This window comes from Pelodiscus sinensis, chromosome 9 (genome assembly GCF_052426305.1).
Source record: "Pelodiscus sinensis isolate ZL-2025 chromosome 9, ASM5242630v1, whole genome shotgun sequence".
NCBI lineage: Eukaryota > Metazoa > Chordata > Testudines > Trionychidae > Pelodiscus > Pelodiscus sinensis.
Window position 1 is genome coordinate 4,543,102 of NC_143060.1, and position 15,379 is coordinate 4,558,480.

General features: G+C 43.0%; 1 protein-coding gene across 4 annotated transcripts in view; it reads right to left on the reverse strand.

The window, feature by feature from the left end:
- Positions 1 to 900: 900 nt before the first annotated feature.
- Positions 901 to 15,379, reverse strand: part of PIK3R3 (phosphoinositide-3-kinase regulatory subunit 3) — a 295,637-nt gene continuing 281,158 nt past the window's right edge. For 3 of the 4 annotated variants that reach the window (XM_075935898.2, XM_075935896.2, XM_075935900.2), the window contains one exon: positions 901 to 10,454. In XM_075935898.2, coding sequence (XP_075792013.2) covers positions 10,253 to 10,454 — 202 coding nt within the window. In that variant the 3' untranslated portion in view covers positions 901 to 10,252. The remainder of the gene's footprint in view (positions 10,455 to 15,379) is intronic. The other variant, XR_012905836.2, reaches the window with a different exon arrangement.

Sequence of the window (15,379 nt, forward strand, 5' to 3'; positions counted from 1 at the left end):
TGTGCCCTTTGCTCAGCGTCGCCCAGGCTGGGACTGGCTGCCATGTGCACAGCTGGAGTTTGCAATGCTCAGAGCACTTTGGTCACTCCTGTGTGTTGCATGCACCCCTTCCTCCCCCATCCCAGCTCTTGGTTGGCTGCCATAGGGACAGCACTGGCTCAGCATGGCACAGCGCGGGGGCATTTGGCAGGCACAGCAAAGGTGAAGGGGGCTATCCCTAGGCACCCACAGAGGGCACCGGCCCAGGCTGAAGGGATCTGCTGGCACACTGCCCCCAGGTATCAAATCCTGACTTGGGGGGAGGGGTCACGTGAATGAAGCTTAATTTTACTCCATCGGTTTTAATTTTCACTGTATCTGCTGGGCCAGATGGTTTATGGCTGACAACTCTTTGCATTGTGCCAGTTTCCCACTGGGCAGAGTTAAGGTTACCAGGGGGCACAGTGATGGGGGGAGCAGGGGAATTAAGTGCCTGAGCAGCTGACCTGGTGCACCTGCCAGAGTGGGTCTTTGCTCACGCTTAATTGGGACCCCGCTGGAATGAGCTCCCTCAATGGAGGCCAGGCCGTAGCCTCTAAAACCATCCCATCCGTCTCCTGCTCCCACTCCACCCCTCATGCTTGCCCTGGCTCTCCTCGATGTGGCAGCCTTCCCCCTTCCTCCACACCTATTGGCGCCCACCCTTTGGCCTTCCAGGCGAGCCTTGGACAGATGGCTGTTCCAGCCAGCCTGGGCCAAGCCTGCTGCATCTGCCAGGCCAGGCCACTGGTTAACCAGTTACCCATAATAAACATCCCCAACTGAGAGCGCTGTTTAGCAGGTAACTGGTTAACCCTTTACATCCCTACTCCAGCAGTTTAGGGCAGTGTTTAGTTAAAAAAAAAATACCACAGAGTATGGCCTCAAGAAAATATTTGTTTTTAATTCTGCAAGACAGACAAGTATTATGGAGTCATGGCAACGTAGTACATGGATCCGGATCCACGGGATGGAGGTCAAACACAGCCAATACAAGCTATTGAAAGACTGGATGCAACTGTACCTTGTAACAATACGGCAGCATGATACCAACAAGCCAAAAGCAGATATTGAGAGAGACTTGTGAAGAGAAATACCAGGCATACTTGTCAACAGCTGTATTCGATTTCAACCCCCCCATCCTCAGGCAGTGCGACAGGGCTCCATTCGGATTGCCGTCACAACCAGGTAGGATCACTGAAATCAATAGATTCACTCCAGATTTACACCAGCAGCATCCTGCAACAGGGCCTTAGCAAGTCCCAATGATACCATTAGAGAAAGAAAATCACAAGAGCACTAATGTTTGTTCTTGCCACCTCCCCAGGTAATTATTTCTGTCACTTAGCTGGTCCAATAAAAGATATTGTCTCCCCAGCCTTCTCTTCCTTAGTGTTTGATGCAGATTCAAATCTCCCCTGCCCCCCATAAGCAAGGTGCCAGTTGTTCTCTCATCTCTAATAAAAAAGTCTCCATTAGCCAAAAAGGGAGTTATAAAAAAGCTATCTAATGCTGTGGCCCTTTTACCACACAGTATATGGAGATATGTGTATCTCAGAGCTGGAAGAAACCTTGGGAGGTCATTGAGTTGAGTCAAGTCTAGTCCCCTATGCTCACAGCAGGACCAAGTACCTTCCCTGACAGATTTGCCCCAGATTCCTAAATAGCCCCCTCAAGGATTGAACTCACAACCCTGGATTTAGCAGACCAATGCTCAAGCCACTGAGCTATCTCTCCCCCCCCAGCTGCAAGATGGATGTGGACTGGCAGCTTTGCCAAAATGGAAGCCATGCGGCAAAGTACGAGCATCTGTCCAGAAGCATTCGGCCCTTCATGTACACCTGTGCACGATGGGTTGGGAGGCAATTACTATGGCAATCTTGAGTGGGCGGCTTGGGATTCAGGTTTGAGATGCCGGGCCTCGCGCTGCTACCTCTAGAGTCCCAAATCAGAGCTGAATCACTCCATGCGTTTCAGAAACATGCAAGTGCCCCAGAGCATGGCTGATGGCTCATGGCCTACGGAAAGCAACCAGGACTGAACAGAAGAAAGGACGTATTAAAGAACAAACATGCTGAGAGTCTGCTTTCATGTACGCTAACGCTAGTGATGGGTCTCCTCTTTGATCTACAGGAGTTATTTCTGAAGAGATGTATAGTCAAGCCAACTGCTTAGTACCATCAGTCTGAGGATCCAGGGGAAATCGTTCTAGGAATGTAGTGCTGTGACTCTAGAGCTTAGATTTTACATTGTTTTCAGTGAATGTCCTGTTGCTAGATCTCTTGCCAAGTCAAGCCAGAGGTTTTGTTCAGGCACCCATATGAAGCAACTCTTGACGTATATATTTGTTAACTGGAGTTTAAATTGCTCAAGATTTTGGAGACTAGCACTATTTTGGCAACCACGAAAAAGACAACAAACTCACTCTTCTTGAACTGCGCCTTAAACAAAATCCATTTTCACTGCCTCAACCAGGAGAAACACACACAGCTAACACCACAACATGCCAACTAGGCTGCATTTCTGAATTTATTAGAAACAGCTGTCAGTACATCCTAAAACATGACACGTAAATGTGCTTTATTGCAATTTTTATTGCATTTTTTTAATCTAGAGCAAGTAGGCCCAGGATGTTTAGTGTCTGGGATATAAAAGCCCAACCATCTATTAAAAAAATACAGCAAAATCGTAACACATCTGGTGACAAGTACAATGTCGCATTACTGATCTAGAAACTACAGCATGACTTGTCCAAAAACACTAACATACAATTGGTTTCCATATGAAGCAGTTTGTTTCTTTTTAAAAGTTCAACTACACAAATTCCTTTTTTTTTTTTTTTTTAAACTACAGCATAAACGACAGAACAGGTTTTACACAAATAACAAGAGTACCAAAAAGTTACATGCTGGAATTCATATGGAGGAAAAAACAAAAACAGAATACCCCCCGCCTTCCAATAGCTTCATGAGAAGCAGGTTCTAAACAGAGGCAGTGTCCTGTAGAAGCGGGGGAAAAAAAAAAAAATCAGATAAAAAAATGCAACATTAACGCAAAGGTAAATACAGAGGCGTGTGTGCTGTCATTTCAGTCCTGATTACAAAAACCTGACATACATGCATGTTTTACACTGAGACACTCCTTCATCTAACCAGTGCATTCACAAAGTGATCCATACTGTTAACTCTCCTTCGCACATTAGTTCTAGACAGGAGTTAGACTGATTTGAAACATGACTGCATCTTGAAGGAAAATAAGAGGGTTTTTTAAGTAACCTTTGCTTTGAACACATTTTAATGCTCTTGTCCCAGAGTAAATATTAAAAAAACCCACATAATCTAGGCTCTCAAAAGCGCGTTGTCAAGATGTTCCTGATAAACCTCTTTCGTTTGAAGAAAACAGACCCAACTTTGTCTTAATGTGTGTAAACACGTGCAAATAGTGAATTTTGTTTTAAGGGGCAGTGCCACTTATGGCTAATGCATATAAATGTGTATGTGACTATATTTTACAAAGAGCTATATACATACAGTACATATACACACACAGATATAATGCAGACTATTACAATCCCATGGTGCTGTAAACTGCCAAACATACAAAATTAACAGGTTTAGTCAACTGTATTCTTATTCGATGTGTGAGCCACTTAAAAAAAAAACCCACAAAACAATCTACACACATTGTACTTCAATGAAGATTTCCAGGTCTAATTTCACTGCTGGCATAAATGGTGTTGTAGCCCCCTCCCCCAAAGTTAATGGAGTTATACCAGGGGGTTAATTGGGTCCCTGGCCACTTATTTTTTAAAAACAATTATTTTTCCAAATATCTGAAGCCCGCTATACTTCTGTGACCGCTATACTACCCAGCAAGCTCATTTAATGGAGTGGTGACAAATTTACAGAAAAAATGGACATTGGCTTGTTAAAGCCAATATTCCAAAAGCAACATCAAGTGGTGAAAATCAGAGCAAATTGAAAATGATGTCTCATGCCAACTGATCAGATAAGAGACAATATTTCTGTTGACCAAATGGAACAAATGCCTGAACTTCCTTTGCTTCAGAAGCCAGCATGCCAAGTAGCCAAGTATTTTAAGTCAAATCTGAACCAACGCTGTGTTTTCATTAGCCACAGAATAGGGGTGGGTCTACTGCCAAAAAGTAAAGAATAGGAGAGTTACATTAAACAAATGGAGCCAGCCCAAAGACCAGTGTTTCAAGCACTGTCACCGTCTAGAATACCTCACAAAACATACTGATGAGAATTTTCACACTTCGTCCTGTGGAATAAATGGTAAGGCCTCTAAGGGGCTTTCAAAATTCTTCCCTCCGCTTCCATGGAAAATATTTTTGCCCGAAGAATGTAAGCTTTGCAAAAGTTTTGGACAAACATTTTTATAGCACTGTCAAAACATACTCCTACCATACAGAATAATTATCTGTATTGCTTTACCAACAGGTCCACGAGTTCATGGCTTTGTTCTCTCCTGTCTGTAGATTGTACCAAAAGGAAACTAGTAGGATAGGAAAGCAAGGTTCCTTCAAATTGAGAGCTTTATAAAAATAGGTGAGTCCTTTAAGACTTTCATCACTACCCCAATTGCTTTTTAATACATACACAAAAATATTTTTAAACACACAACCAATTACTCCAGGGTCTTCTATGCAAAAATTGAGATTAGAATTATTCTGGTGTATCATCTTTTGTGATTAAAGACAGGAGTCTTGTTCAGTGCATTGTCTACTCCTTGCTCAAACAACAATCTGAAGTTCTTTTAAGAAGCTGAGCCTGGATTTGCACCTCATTCTCTCACTTACAGAAGCCTTTGTGCATCTGACTTAAATTTGCCATTTGAAGCAAAAAATTGGCACGCCTCTGTTCTTTCAGGAATATATTTTGACTCGGCTGTTCACAAAGCTGACATTTTTAAATTAAGGTAGGGAAAAAAAAACAAACAAAAGAAAGTAGGGCTTCAGAATATGGTTGAGTACAAAACCCCACTTTACCACAGTACTGTTAAAACTGCCTTTTGAACCTCTTACACCCCCACCCCACCCCCAGAAAGTACCTGTTTTGTCTGCAAAATGCAGCACAATGTACAAGACTCACTAACATTTCAGATTTTCATTCCCTGTTAGTGTAAAGAAACAAACATTCAAACAACAGAAAAGATTGTTCAAGTACCAAATAAGGGGCTTTTCTAAACTTTAAATCTGTGACACGTCTTTAGTAATTCTGCTGTTTTGAACATCCATGGCATTGTGTTACTGGACACGTTTGCCATCCAAGTTGCACACACAGCGTTAGGGCAATCAAGACCCCCTCCCCATCTTCCCCCTGCCCTTACAACTGCATTGAAAGCGTCAACGTTCTTGTCAACGTTCTTTTCCACAGTCTCCATTGTGGCTGCTTGGCTTTAAAGAGGCCAAGATCTGCTTTGATTTCTATCCTTCTGTGACATGAGTGCAGCTTGAAATTTGGATATGATGGAGACTAAATGGGCTTGATTCTCCTCTCACGTAAACAGCTTTTATTTGATGGAATCTCTGCTTACACTTATGTGAGCAAAGAATCACGCTCATTAGTTTGACTGAGAATTCCTTTTCTACCTCAGTTGCCTTTGGACGTGTGCGCGCACATGGTGCAGGGAGGAATGTTGTCCTGCATCAGAACCCAGCACAGACTTAGGGGACACATGGTACATCGCTCCATCACTCCCATAACAGTTTAGGCAATTTCTCTCACTAACTGGAAAATGCGCCACCATCTATGTTCAGATTCTAGCACACAGTGGTTCCAATACTCACAGACACACCCTGGTTTAGACTCTTTGGGAAAACTCTGCAGCATCCTCAAACTGCATCTTATCAACTCATCTTAACACCCTCCCCCCCCACCCCCATTTGTTCACAGTAAGACATGTGAGTGGTAATGGAACTACTGGCAGGAGAGTTGGATGTTTAGGAACTTCCGCAATATGGTTCTCTTGGCGGATGGGCTGCACACAATAGCAACTGTGGAAGATGATCTTTTTTCCCCATTCGTGAAAAAGCAAAATATTGAGTCACCCCTGTTCCCTGCAAATATACTTCAAACCGAGAGAAGAAACAACTGTGCATATTAGAACGTCTCAGGATTATTTACCCATTTAACACTGTGCAAAAAAAGTTTTATTTAAATCTAAATATATTTAATACATGGGTTAGTGAGACGCGTACTACTCTAGCTGCAGTCAGGTAAGAAATGGCTGCTCTAATGTACTGAGCATAGAGTCCCCATCTTTGGACCCTGGAAACCAGAATTTTTCTGCGCTTTGTTCAGACATGAATATATTGTTCTCTTGGGGTTTTAAGTTATTTTACTCCATTTCTTTTGCCTCTTACGCATTTGTTTTAGGCTTGTTAACAGCTGATACTAGGGCCAATCCTGCACTTATTGAGCCTTTTCCAATTTCTCATTCAGCCAGGAGAGGAATGGCTCTGTTGGGAGCAACAGCATAACATTGGTTTTATACTAGTGAGTGAACAGGCTCAGGCCAGCTTGAGCAGGCCCCATAGTGGATTATACTTGCTCTGTAGTTTGCTTGGTTTTATACCCATTTTTCACTTGCCAAATGAGTGCAAAAACTGATGCAAAAGTAGGTGTGCAATGGCATGTGAGTATAAAATGGGTAAAACGCTAGCAAGCTGTAACTTCATGTGCCTAAATCAAGTGCAAAAAGGCACATGGACAAATCAGGAGTCCTCAGGAAGATAGGGGTAGAGAAAATAAGTGAGGAATTTCTAGGTTTTAATTTGAACATGGTTCTAATCTGAAATTTAGGGGGGAAAAAGATTTAAAATGCTTCTAGATGGCTTTTAGTTTTCTGGATGTATTGCTCACAATAATGCAGCATCTGCGATGGACCTTTGAAATAAGAGGGGCTGCAGATTCTGAGTTCATTCACACCCCACTGTAAAGCCAAAGTCACTTCACAGAAGCCAATGGAAATAAGTTTATACCAGTTTAGCCAAGAGTGGAATCTGGCCCCAATACATCACACACACAGTGGGATTCGGCTAGAAGGAATCTTCAGAAGTCGTTCTGCTTCCACTTGCTGCACCTTTGTCACTGGTGCTGCAAGACCGAGCCAGGATTTAGTCTAATAATTGACCTTTGCTTGGTTAATATGAAAATCTACGTCACAGTTCAGGTAGCAAGACACTTCACAGTTTGCAGCTAACCCAATTCTCACTAGTGGGCTCAAGTCTCCATTGATGCCACTAGCGTTTCCAGGGACGTGAGGGAAGAACCATTATGAAAATCTACATTACAAAGGCACAGCTAGAAGTTAACGGCTATCTGTGCCTCTGAAAATCTACCCAGTGTATGTGTAGTCTAGAATGAATCCAATGGCAAGCCGAATGTTAGAGAGGCAAGAGATAATAAAGTGGGAGAAGGATGCTTTGCAGGCACCGGATTACTGTAACTCAAGAGATGGGGCCAGTTGCATTTCTTACAGAAAATTTTCTAGTTTTTGAACCTACAACTGGAGCAACAAATCTAGGTTTTTACTGAACAGGGAAGACATTTTACCAGCAACACAGATGCCAACCTGGGGAAACACAATCACTTGTCATGGGGTGCTCTGTTAATCACAGTCTCTTCTTACACAGGATATCAAGTTTCAGGTTGTGGGACTTTTTAAGCCTTGAAAATTCTTAATTTGAAGATCACATTCTAGCTGGTTAACTGGAGCTGGATTTAACCAGCAACACATTAGTGCAAAAGAAAGTGGTGCCTGGACATGCCAAGCTATTTAAATCGCCCTTTCCACTATTATCTATCAATGTTTTAGATGTCATGTCCCTTCTCATGAATAAACAATGTTCTGCTTAACAGTATATTGTAGTGCCTTTGATAATTTCTCAGTGTAAACACTACTTAAGCCTCGATTTTGCCGTTATTCTTTTGGGATTATAGCTGGTTCAAGCTCAAACAAGAAATCAGTGGCAGGGTCAGAAACAAATGCAAGGGCTTCTGACCTGCAGTCTCATGTCTTAATTACCAATCTGTTTCCTTGCTGGTGCAATTTACCTACATTGGGTATAAAACAATGCTACTATTAAAAAAAACAAAAAACAAAAATTAAATTCTAAGGGCTCTCAAATAATTATTTTGCAACTTGTGCTTTGTTGCCACTGTTATACTCTTACCTAATTTAGTTTTCCACTATAGAAACTCAGTAGGAGCACATCAAAATACTGAGTCAAGCTATAATGGGGTGTGTCTAAACTACACCCCTCTACCGACAGAGGGATGCAGATTAGGCACATCACTATTGCAAATGAAGCGGGGATTTAAATATCCTGCGCCTCATTTGAATAAATGGCTGCCACTTTTTGCCGACGCGGCACTTTGCTGGCAAAAAGTGGCAGTCTAGATGGTGATTGGTTGACAAGGAAAGCTTTTTCCGACCAATCCCTTATGCCTCGTGCAACGAGGTTTACAGGATTGGTCGAAAAAGGCTTTCCTTGTCAACCGATCCCCATCTAGGATTGCTGCTTTTTGCCAGCAAAGTGCCTCGTCGGCAAAAAGTGGCAGCCATTTATTCAAATGAAGCGCAGGATATTTAAATACCCGCTTCATTTGCAATAGCAATGTGCCTAATCTACATCCCTCTGTTGGCAGAAGGGTGTAGTTTAGACACACCCATGGGGACAACTTACATTTCTCTTCAAGTGCAATTATACCCTGGCTTAAGCATTTTAGCAATGCAGGCTCCACCCAGCCACACCGAAGGTCTCCATACCCATCATCTGACAGTATCAGATGCACCAATGGGTGGCACAAGAGAACCTGGAGTTGATTGTAGAATAGTCTGTGTAGTTATAGCAGAAGAGTCGCTTCCTGCTTTGGCTACTAAACTGGCTGCTGTGTTTACAAATGATCCAGGTTAATTTTTGATTATTGCCAACACTAAACATGGCTACACGTAGTGGAACTAGGTTCCACTAGCATAAAATCTTGAATAATTGGCTTCAATGGAGTAACGGAAATCAGAATCTGGTCCACAGTGAACAAGTCAGAGGGGATTTGTACAAATCAGCATACTATTTATAATAGAAAAAGTCTGAGGACTGGTCTTTATATAATTATTTGGTATAATAAGCCATCCAGAAGCACTGCATTGCACCTTTTCTTTATACTTACATTACAAAACGATTACAAGGGTTTCAAAAGAGTAGATCATCATTCAGCAACAGAACTCACAAAACTTGAGTGGCCAGCTTCATTCTGGTTTACATTCCAAAGCACTGTATCTAAAAGACTTGGAAAGAAGTGTCCCAAAAGAACAAAACAAAAACAAGAACCCCACACATGGAGGAGTGAGGAAGGAGGAGCAATTACATCAAATCAGACAGATTAGAGTTTTCAAAACCACACAAAGTTTTAGCTTTTCCTTTTATTTGTTTCAAGTTTTGGTGTAGAAAGTATGTGCGGATGCTAATGCAACCTTCCCCCAGAAGAAGTGCTTAATCCAGCAACGAACAAAGTTTTGGTGGGTCCAATTTGGTTAAATGTTTCCTTTAAGCGAAGACCTGTAGAGCCGTTGAAACCAAAACTTTGTTACTGTTGGTAAAAAATAAAGCAACTTTTCTTTATAAGGATTTTTTCCTTTTAAATAACAACCTGAAGCTTTCCGGTAATTCCTTTGGTCTTCTCTCACCAAATTCCACATCTCAAGATAAGCCCTCATTTGGAAGTTCGGCTGAGTTGCAGTGAAACTGCTAAAATTAACAGAGCATTGCTGTGGTAGAGTTCCCCCACTAGTTTCTTGGAGTTTAAGACTGAAAGACATTACTGATGCCTCAAATGAGGCCTCAAAATGGTCTCCACAAGAACAAGAAAAAAAAATCCCAATTCAAAGTTCTGCTGAAGGTGCCTGGCAAAAAGTTATCCCCATAAAATGTTTTGCTTCCAGTTTTTTGGATGTGTTTATGTTCAGTTTATTCCCCCCGGAAGGAAACAAAAAAGTATCAGTGTAAAAGCACAGCTGAGCTTTAGGTAGCACCAGGACACCTACACCCAAGTTGTCGTCTTGTTGCTGCTAGGCCTCTTTGATTCACATTCACAGAATCACTTCTTGTGCAAAACAAGCAGTCTAAGGAGAAAGAATGCCCTCAGAGTTCTAATAAAAACTGTAGAAAAGAATCCAAGATAGCCAACACTTTCCCCCTCCTCAGAATTTATCTGCAAAGGGAGGAGGGCATCTGTGCGTAGACAGGATAGGCGAGCCTGACATTTAGGGAATCGTTGTGTTGGATGAGGGATGTCTGCTGGTAATGAAGGACTAATTCCTTAAGTGTGCTGTACAGGTTATACGGTTCTGCAAAACCATAACCCCTTGGAGTGCTGTAGATCACACAGTGTTTAACTTCACCATCAGCTCTGCAAGGAAAGAAACGGGACAGTTTAACATGACAGCTGAAATGTTAACAGGCAACTACTATAGCAAAGCTGATTTTGCATCAGTAAAATAACGACAAACTCTAGACAGATGAAGGAGATGTTATAATAGTGATTCCATGCAGAAGAAATGCTTCTAGAAAGAATGGTCCGACTTTCTTACAAAGTGACCTACATAAAGAGGCTTTCCATGGTGGGACAACTCCAACCCCTACTGCCTACTTCTCCAACTCATTCAGTGGACCACTAGGAAACGGCTCTACAGACCAGACTTTGCTGACAACTAGCTTAGTTCCAGTCCAATTCTAGTTTAGACTTATTCTATCTAGTTTCTCGCTTTGGCTTTGAGAGAGAAGTGGGTTGATTCTCAAAACCAGTAAGCTTTCTGCAGATCCCAATGATTTCAGGGGGAGTGCAGCCATCCTGGAATTTAAAAAAAAAAAAAAAAAAAGTGAGGCCATTATACGGTCAGACCTTTTTATATTTCAAGAGTTACCAAACCAGAGAGATGGAAAAAAAAAAAACCTTCCTTCTCTAGAGTACTCCTGCAATCATTTAGCCTGTCTAGCTTCAGCAACTACGTTTGGGAGGTTTGGAATAAAAATTCTGTTTCTCATCTGTGTTGTCAGAAATAAACATAAGTGCTAGATACGGAGGTTTAATTATGTTACTAGAAGCCATAACTATTTGATCTTCTGTTATAGACTTCTTATATATCCATACTTAACTTCTTAAATAATGACTTATGGAGGAGAGTATGAAAAACATAGGTAATACAGCAGCTGGAACAATACAAAATAGGGAAAGAAGAAGGTCATTGGGTTTAAGGAAAGCTTCAGTTTGAGAGCAACTTCACCTCTTGTCTCACTTGTAGAGTTCAGTAACCCCCTGAATCCATAAAACACATCTAAGCCAGTGGTCCCCAACACGGTGCCCACGGGCACCATGGCGCCTGCAGGGGCATTGTGTGCGCCCGCCAAGTGCACCGGGTGTGTGGCGCATGCGAGGTGCTGGCCCCAGGCGCGCTGCGCATACGCGACGCCAACCCCGGGTGCATGGGGAACACCGGACCCGGGCGCACGGCAAATGGGAAGCGCTAGCCCCAGGTGTGTGGCTATGGGGGGGCGCCAGCCCCAGGCGCACAGCGAATTGGCCTCCCCGCCCCCGGGTGCGCAGCTATGGGGGGGTGCCAGCTCGGGCGCGTGACTATGGGGGGTACCGGCCCCAGGCTTGCAGCAAATGGGCGACCCCGCCTGTGACTACGCGGCGCATGGGGTTGCTGGCCCCAAGCACGTGGTGCATGGGGGTGTGGCGTATACGCAGCCCTGCCCCCGGGCGTGTGAGTGTCCCTGCCCTCTGGCGCCTAGCGGGCGAACGGCCCCACACCCTGGCGCCTGGCAGCTCCAAATGGGGACCACTGGTCTAAGCAAGGACTAGTTCTAGAAAACCCAGTGACTATGGAATTTTCAGGGGTTTCCACCTTTGAATGGAAAGCAGGTCAACAGTATACCTAGAGATTACAGCCTTCACATGACCAGGATCCCTGCTAGACAGTGCTAAAAACTGGGTTTGAAACCACCACAAGTTGCACTACTTCAAGAGAAGGTGGAGGTGGTCAGAGGGCAGGCAGAGTTAACAGCCTCAGGTGGGAAATTCTACTTTGGGCTAGTACCTTGGAAGAGTTACATAACAAGACATTTCCTGAGGTTTAGTGTAACCCAACCTCCTTTGAAGCCCCATGCCACTTCATCTCTCCACCCAAGTGTGAGATGGCCTTCAAGATGCTCTGTGACTAGGAGAAGTATCGTCTATTCTAAAGACGTATGACACTGGCCTGAGCCTTCCTCCTCCTCAAGTATGAAGGAAGTGTTACGGAACTAAGAGTTTCACAGGGTACATGACTTCAGGATCTACCCATCTCCTTGCCATCAGGTTGCTCCACCTCCTTGATGGAACAATTTGGTTTTAGGTGGATTTACTCAGGAGAACATTTTTGCTTGCAAAGGTAACAGCCAAGTTACTGTCTCATATATGTGTGTGAATTTTCCCAATTAAAACTATAAAGCCTCCCTCCACCCCACAAACATCCCCAAAATACCCCCCTAAAAAAATCCCCCAAAACAGGACTTCCAAGACAGTTGTGCACATATTTATGCACGCGTGTGTTCTTTCTTGAAACACACGTCAGCATTTCACCACTACCTTGGAGCTAGCCCAGAACATAGGGCTACATTTGGTAGTTGGCAAACACAGCATGGGTTCTCAAGTCAGTTTGTTATCTGAAATTATAGTAATTGAGTCCCTAACTTGGCAGAACTTTTATTGCCAACTCCATGATTATTCCAGAAGCCTAGGAACTATTTGGCAGAAAGATCAGATATTATATAATCCTCATGCTGTACCCTTTTATAATCCAAATCACAAGTACAGCAAGTCACATTATACCATTTCAGTGCTAGCTTGTGGCATAATACTGATCAACAGAATTCAACAAACTTAGTTTCAGTGAAATTCTACAAAGTCAGGCAGTGCTCACATTTCTTTGAGATTGCATGCACGATGATCTTTATTTGTAAACTGGCTTTGTTTGCCCTTTCACTTGTCAGTTTTGCCTACTCATTTTCAGATGCTTCCATTGACTTATTCTGTGGAGAACGGTTTTGCACTCCACAAACTGGCATTAGGGAATTTTAGGTGGTGGAAAGTTATATCAACATAAAATAGGGAAACCACCAGTGGCACTATTTCTACACCAGTCTAAGTAAGAAGAGAGTAAGGCCCGGAATAAAATGCACACGGCCAAGAACACCCATTCTTATAAAATGCCTTCTTTGACGTACTCACATTATCTTAAACATAAGAGTCATGTGAATCTGGAACTGGCATGTCTGCTAATCAGAATATCAACGTCTCATTTGGAACATTTTGGTCCCCAAACTTTGCTAATGTCCATCTTCAGAAAGCGATGTGAAAATCTGGCCATAGACTATTATGGCGTTGCTTACTGAAAGGCTGCAAAACTATAGCCTAATGATTACAGGACTGAAGAATGGACGCACCACAGTACCTGTATCTCCAAACCAACAGCTTTCTGCAACAAAGTTGTACCATTGTAACCTAGATGCATCTGTTGCATGTTGCACTTATTTAAACGTATGAGTTTAAGGTGGTCTGCATTCTCTAAAATAATTCAAATGCAAAGAGACCTGAGATTGTCAGTCTAGAGCAGGGCTACTGAACATGCAGCCCGTGGTCCATTTGTTTGTGGCCAGCAGTGCGGTTTGGGTTTACGTGAGCTCAACATGCTGCCCATGGGTGGGATCCTTTGAACATGGCCTCCACTGGGAAGACGCTCCACAACGGCGAGTCAATATAACGGTCTTCTGTTGATATACGTTTTAGTAGTTAAATTCCTGGACTGTCTTTGCTCATCAAAAGTGCTGTCATAGAATCATAGAACTGGAAGGGACCTTGAGAGGTCGAGTCCAGCCCCCCGCCCTCAAGGCAGGACCAAGCTCTGTCTACACCATCCCTGACAGATGTCTATCTAACCTGTTCTTAAATATCTCCAGAGAGGGAGATTCCACCACCTCCCTTGGCAATTTATTCCAATATTTGACCACCCTGACAGTTAGGAATTTTTACCTAATGTCCAATCTAAACCTCCCTTGCTGCACTTTAAGCCCATTACTCCTTGTCCTGTCCTCAGAAACCAAGAGGAACAAATTTTCTCCTTCCTCCTGGTGACACCCTTTTAGCTATTTGAAACCGCTATCATGTCCCCCCTTAATCTTCTTTTTTCCAAACTAAACAAGCCCAGTTCATGAAGCCTGGCTTCATAGGTCATGTTCTCTAGACCTTTAATCATTCTTGTTGCTCTTCTCTGTACCCTTTCCAATTTCTCCACATCTTTCTTGAAATGTGGTGCCCAGAACTGGACACAGTACTCCAGCTGAGGCCTAACTAGTGCAGAGTAGAGTGGCAGAATGACTTCACGAGTTTTGCTTACAACACACCTGTTGATACAACCTAGAATCATATTTGCTTTTTTTGCAACAGCATCACACTGTTGACTCATATTCAACTTGTGGTCCACTATGACCCCTAGATCCCTTTCCGCCATGCTCCTTCCTAGACAGTCGCTTCCCATCTTGTATGTATGGAACTGATTGTTCCTTCCTAAGTGGAGCACTTTGCATTTCTCTTTATTAAACTTCATCCTGTTTACCTCTGACCATTTCTCTAACTACTTGCTAAGGTCATTTTGAATTATGTCCCTATCCTCCAAAGAAGTCGCAACCCCACCCAGTTTGGTGGTATCTGCAAACTTAATAAGCGTACTCTCTATCCCAATATCTACATCATTGATGAAGATATTGAACAGTATGGGTCCCAAAACAGACCATTGCGGAACTCCACTTTTTATCCCTTTCCAGCAGGATTTAGCACCGTTAACAACTCTCTGACTACGGTTATCCAGCCAATTATGCACCCACCTTATCGTGGCCCTATCTAAGTTATATTTGCCTAGTTTATCAATAAGAATATCATGCGAGACCGTACCAAATGCCTTACTAAAGTCTAGGTATATGACATCCACCGCTTCTCCCTTATCCACAAGGCTCGTTATCCTATCAAAGAAAGCTATCAGATTAGTTTGGCATGACTTGTTCTTCACAAACCCATGCTGGCTATTCCCTATCACTTTATTACCTTCCAAGTGTTTGCATATGATTTCCTTAATTACCTGCTCCATTATCTTCCCTGGGACAGACGTTAAACTGACCGGTCTGTAGTTTCCTGGGTTGTTCTTATTCCCCTTTTTATAGATGGGCACAGTATTTGCCCTTTTCCAGTCTTCTGGTATCTCCCCTGTCTTCCATGATTTTTCAAAGATCATAGCTAAA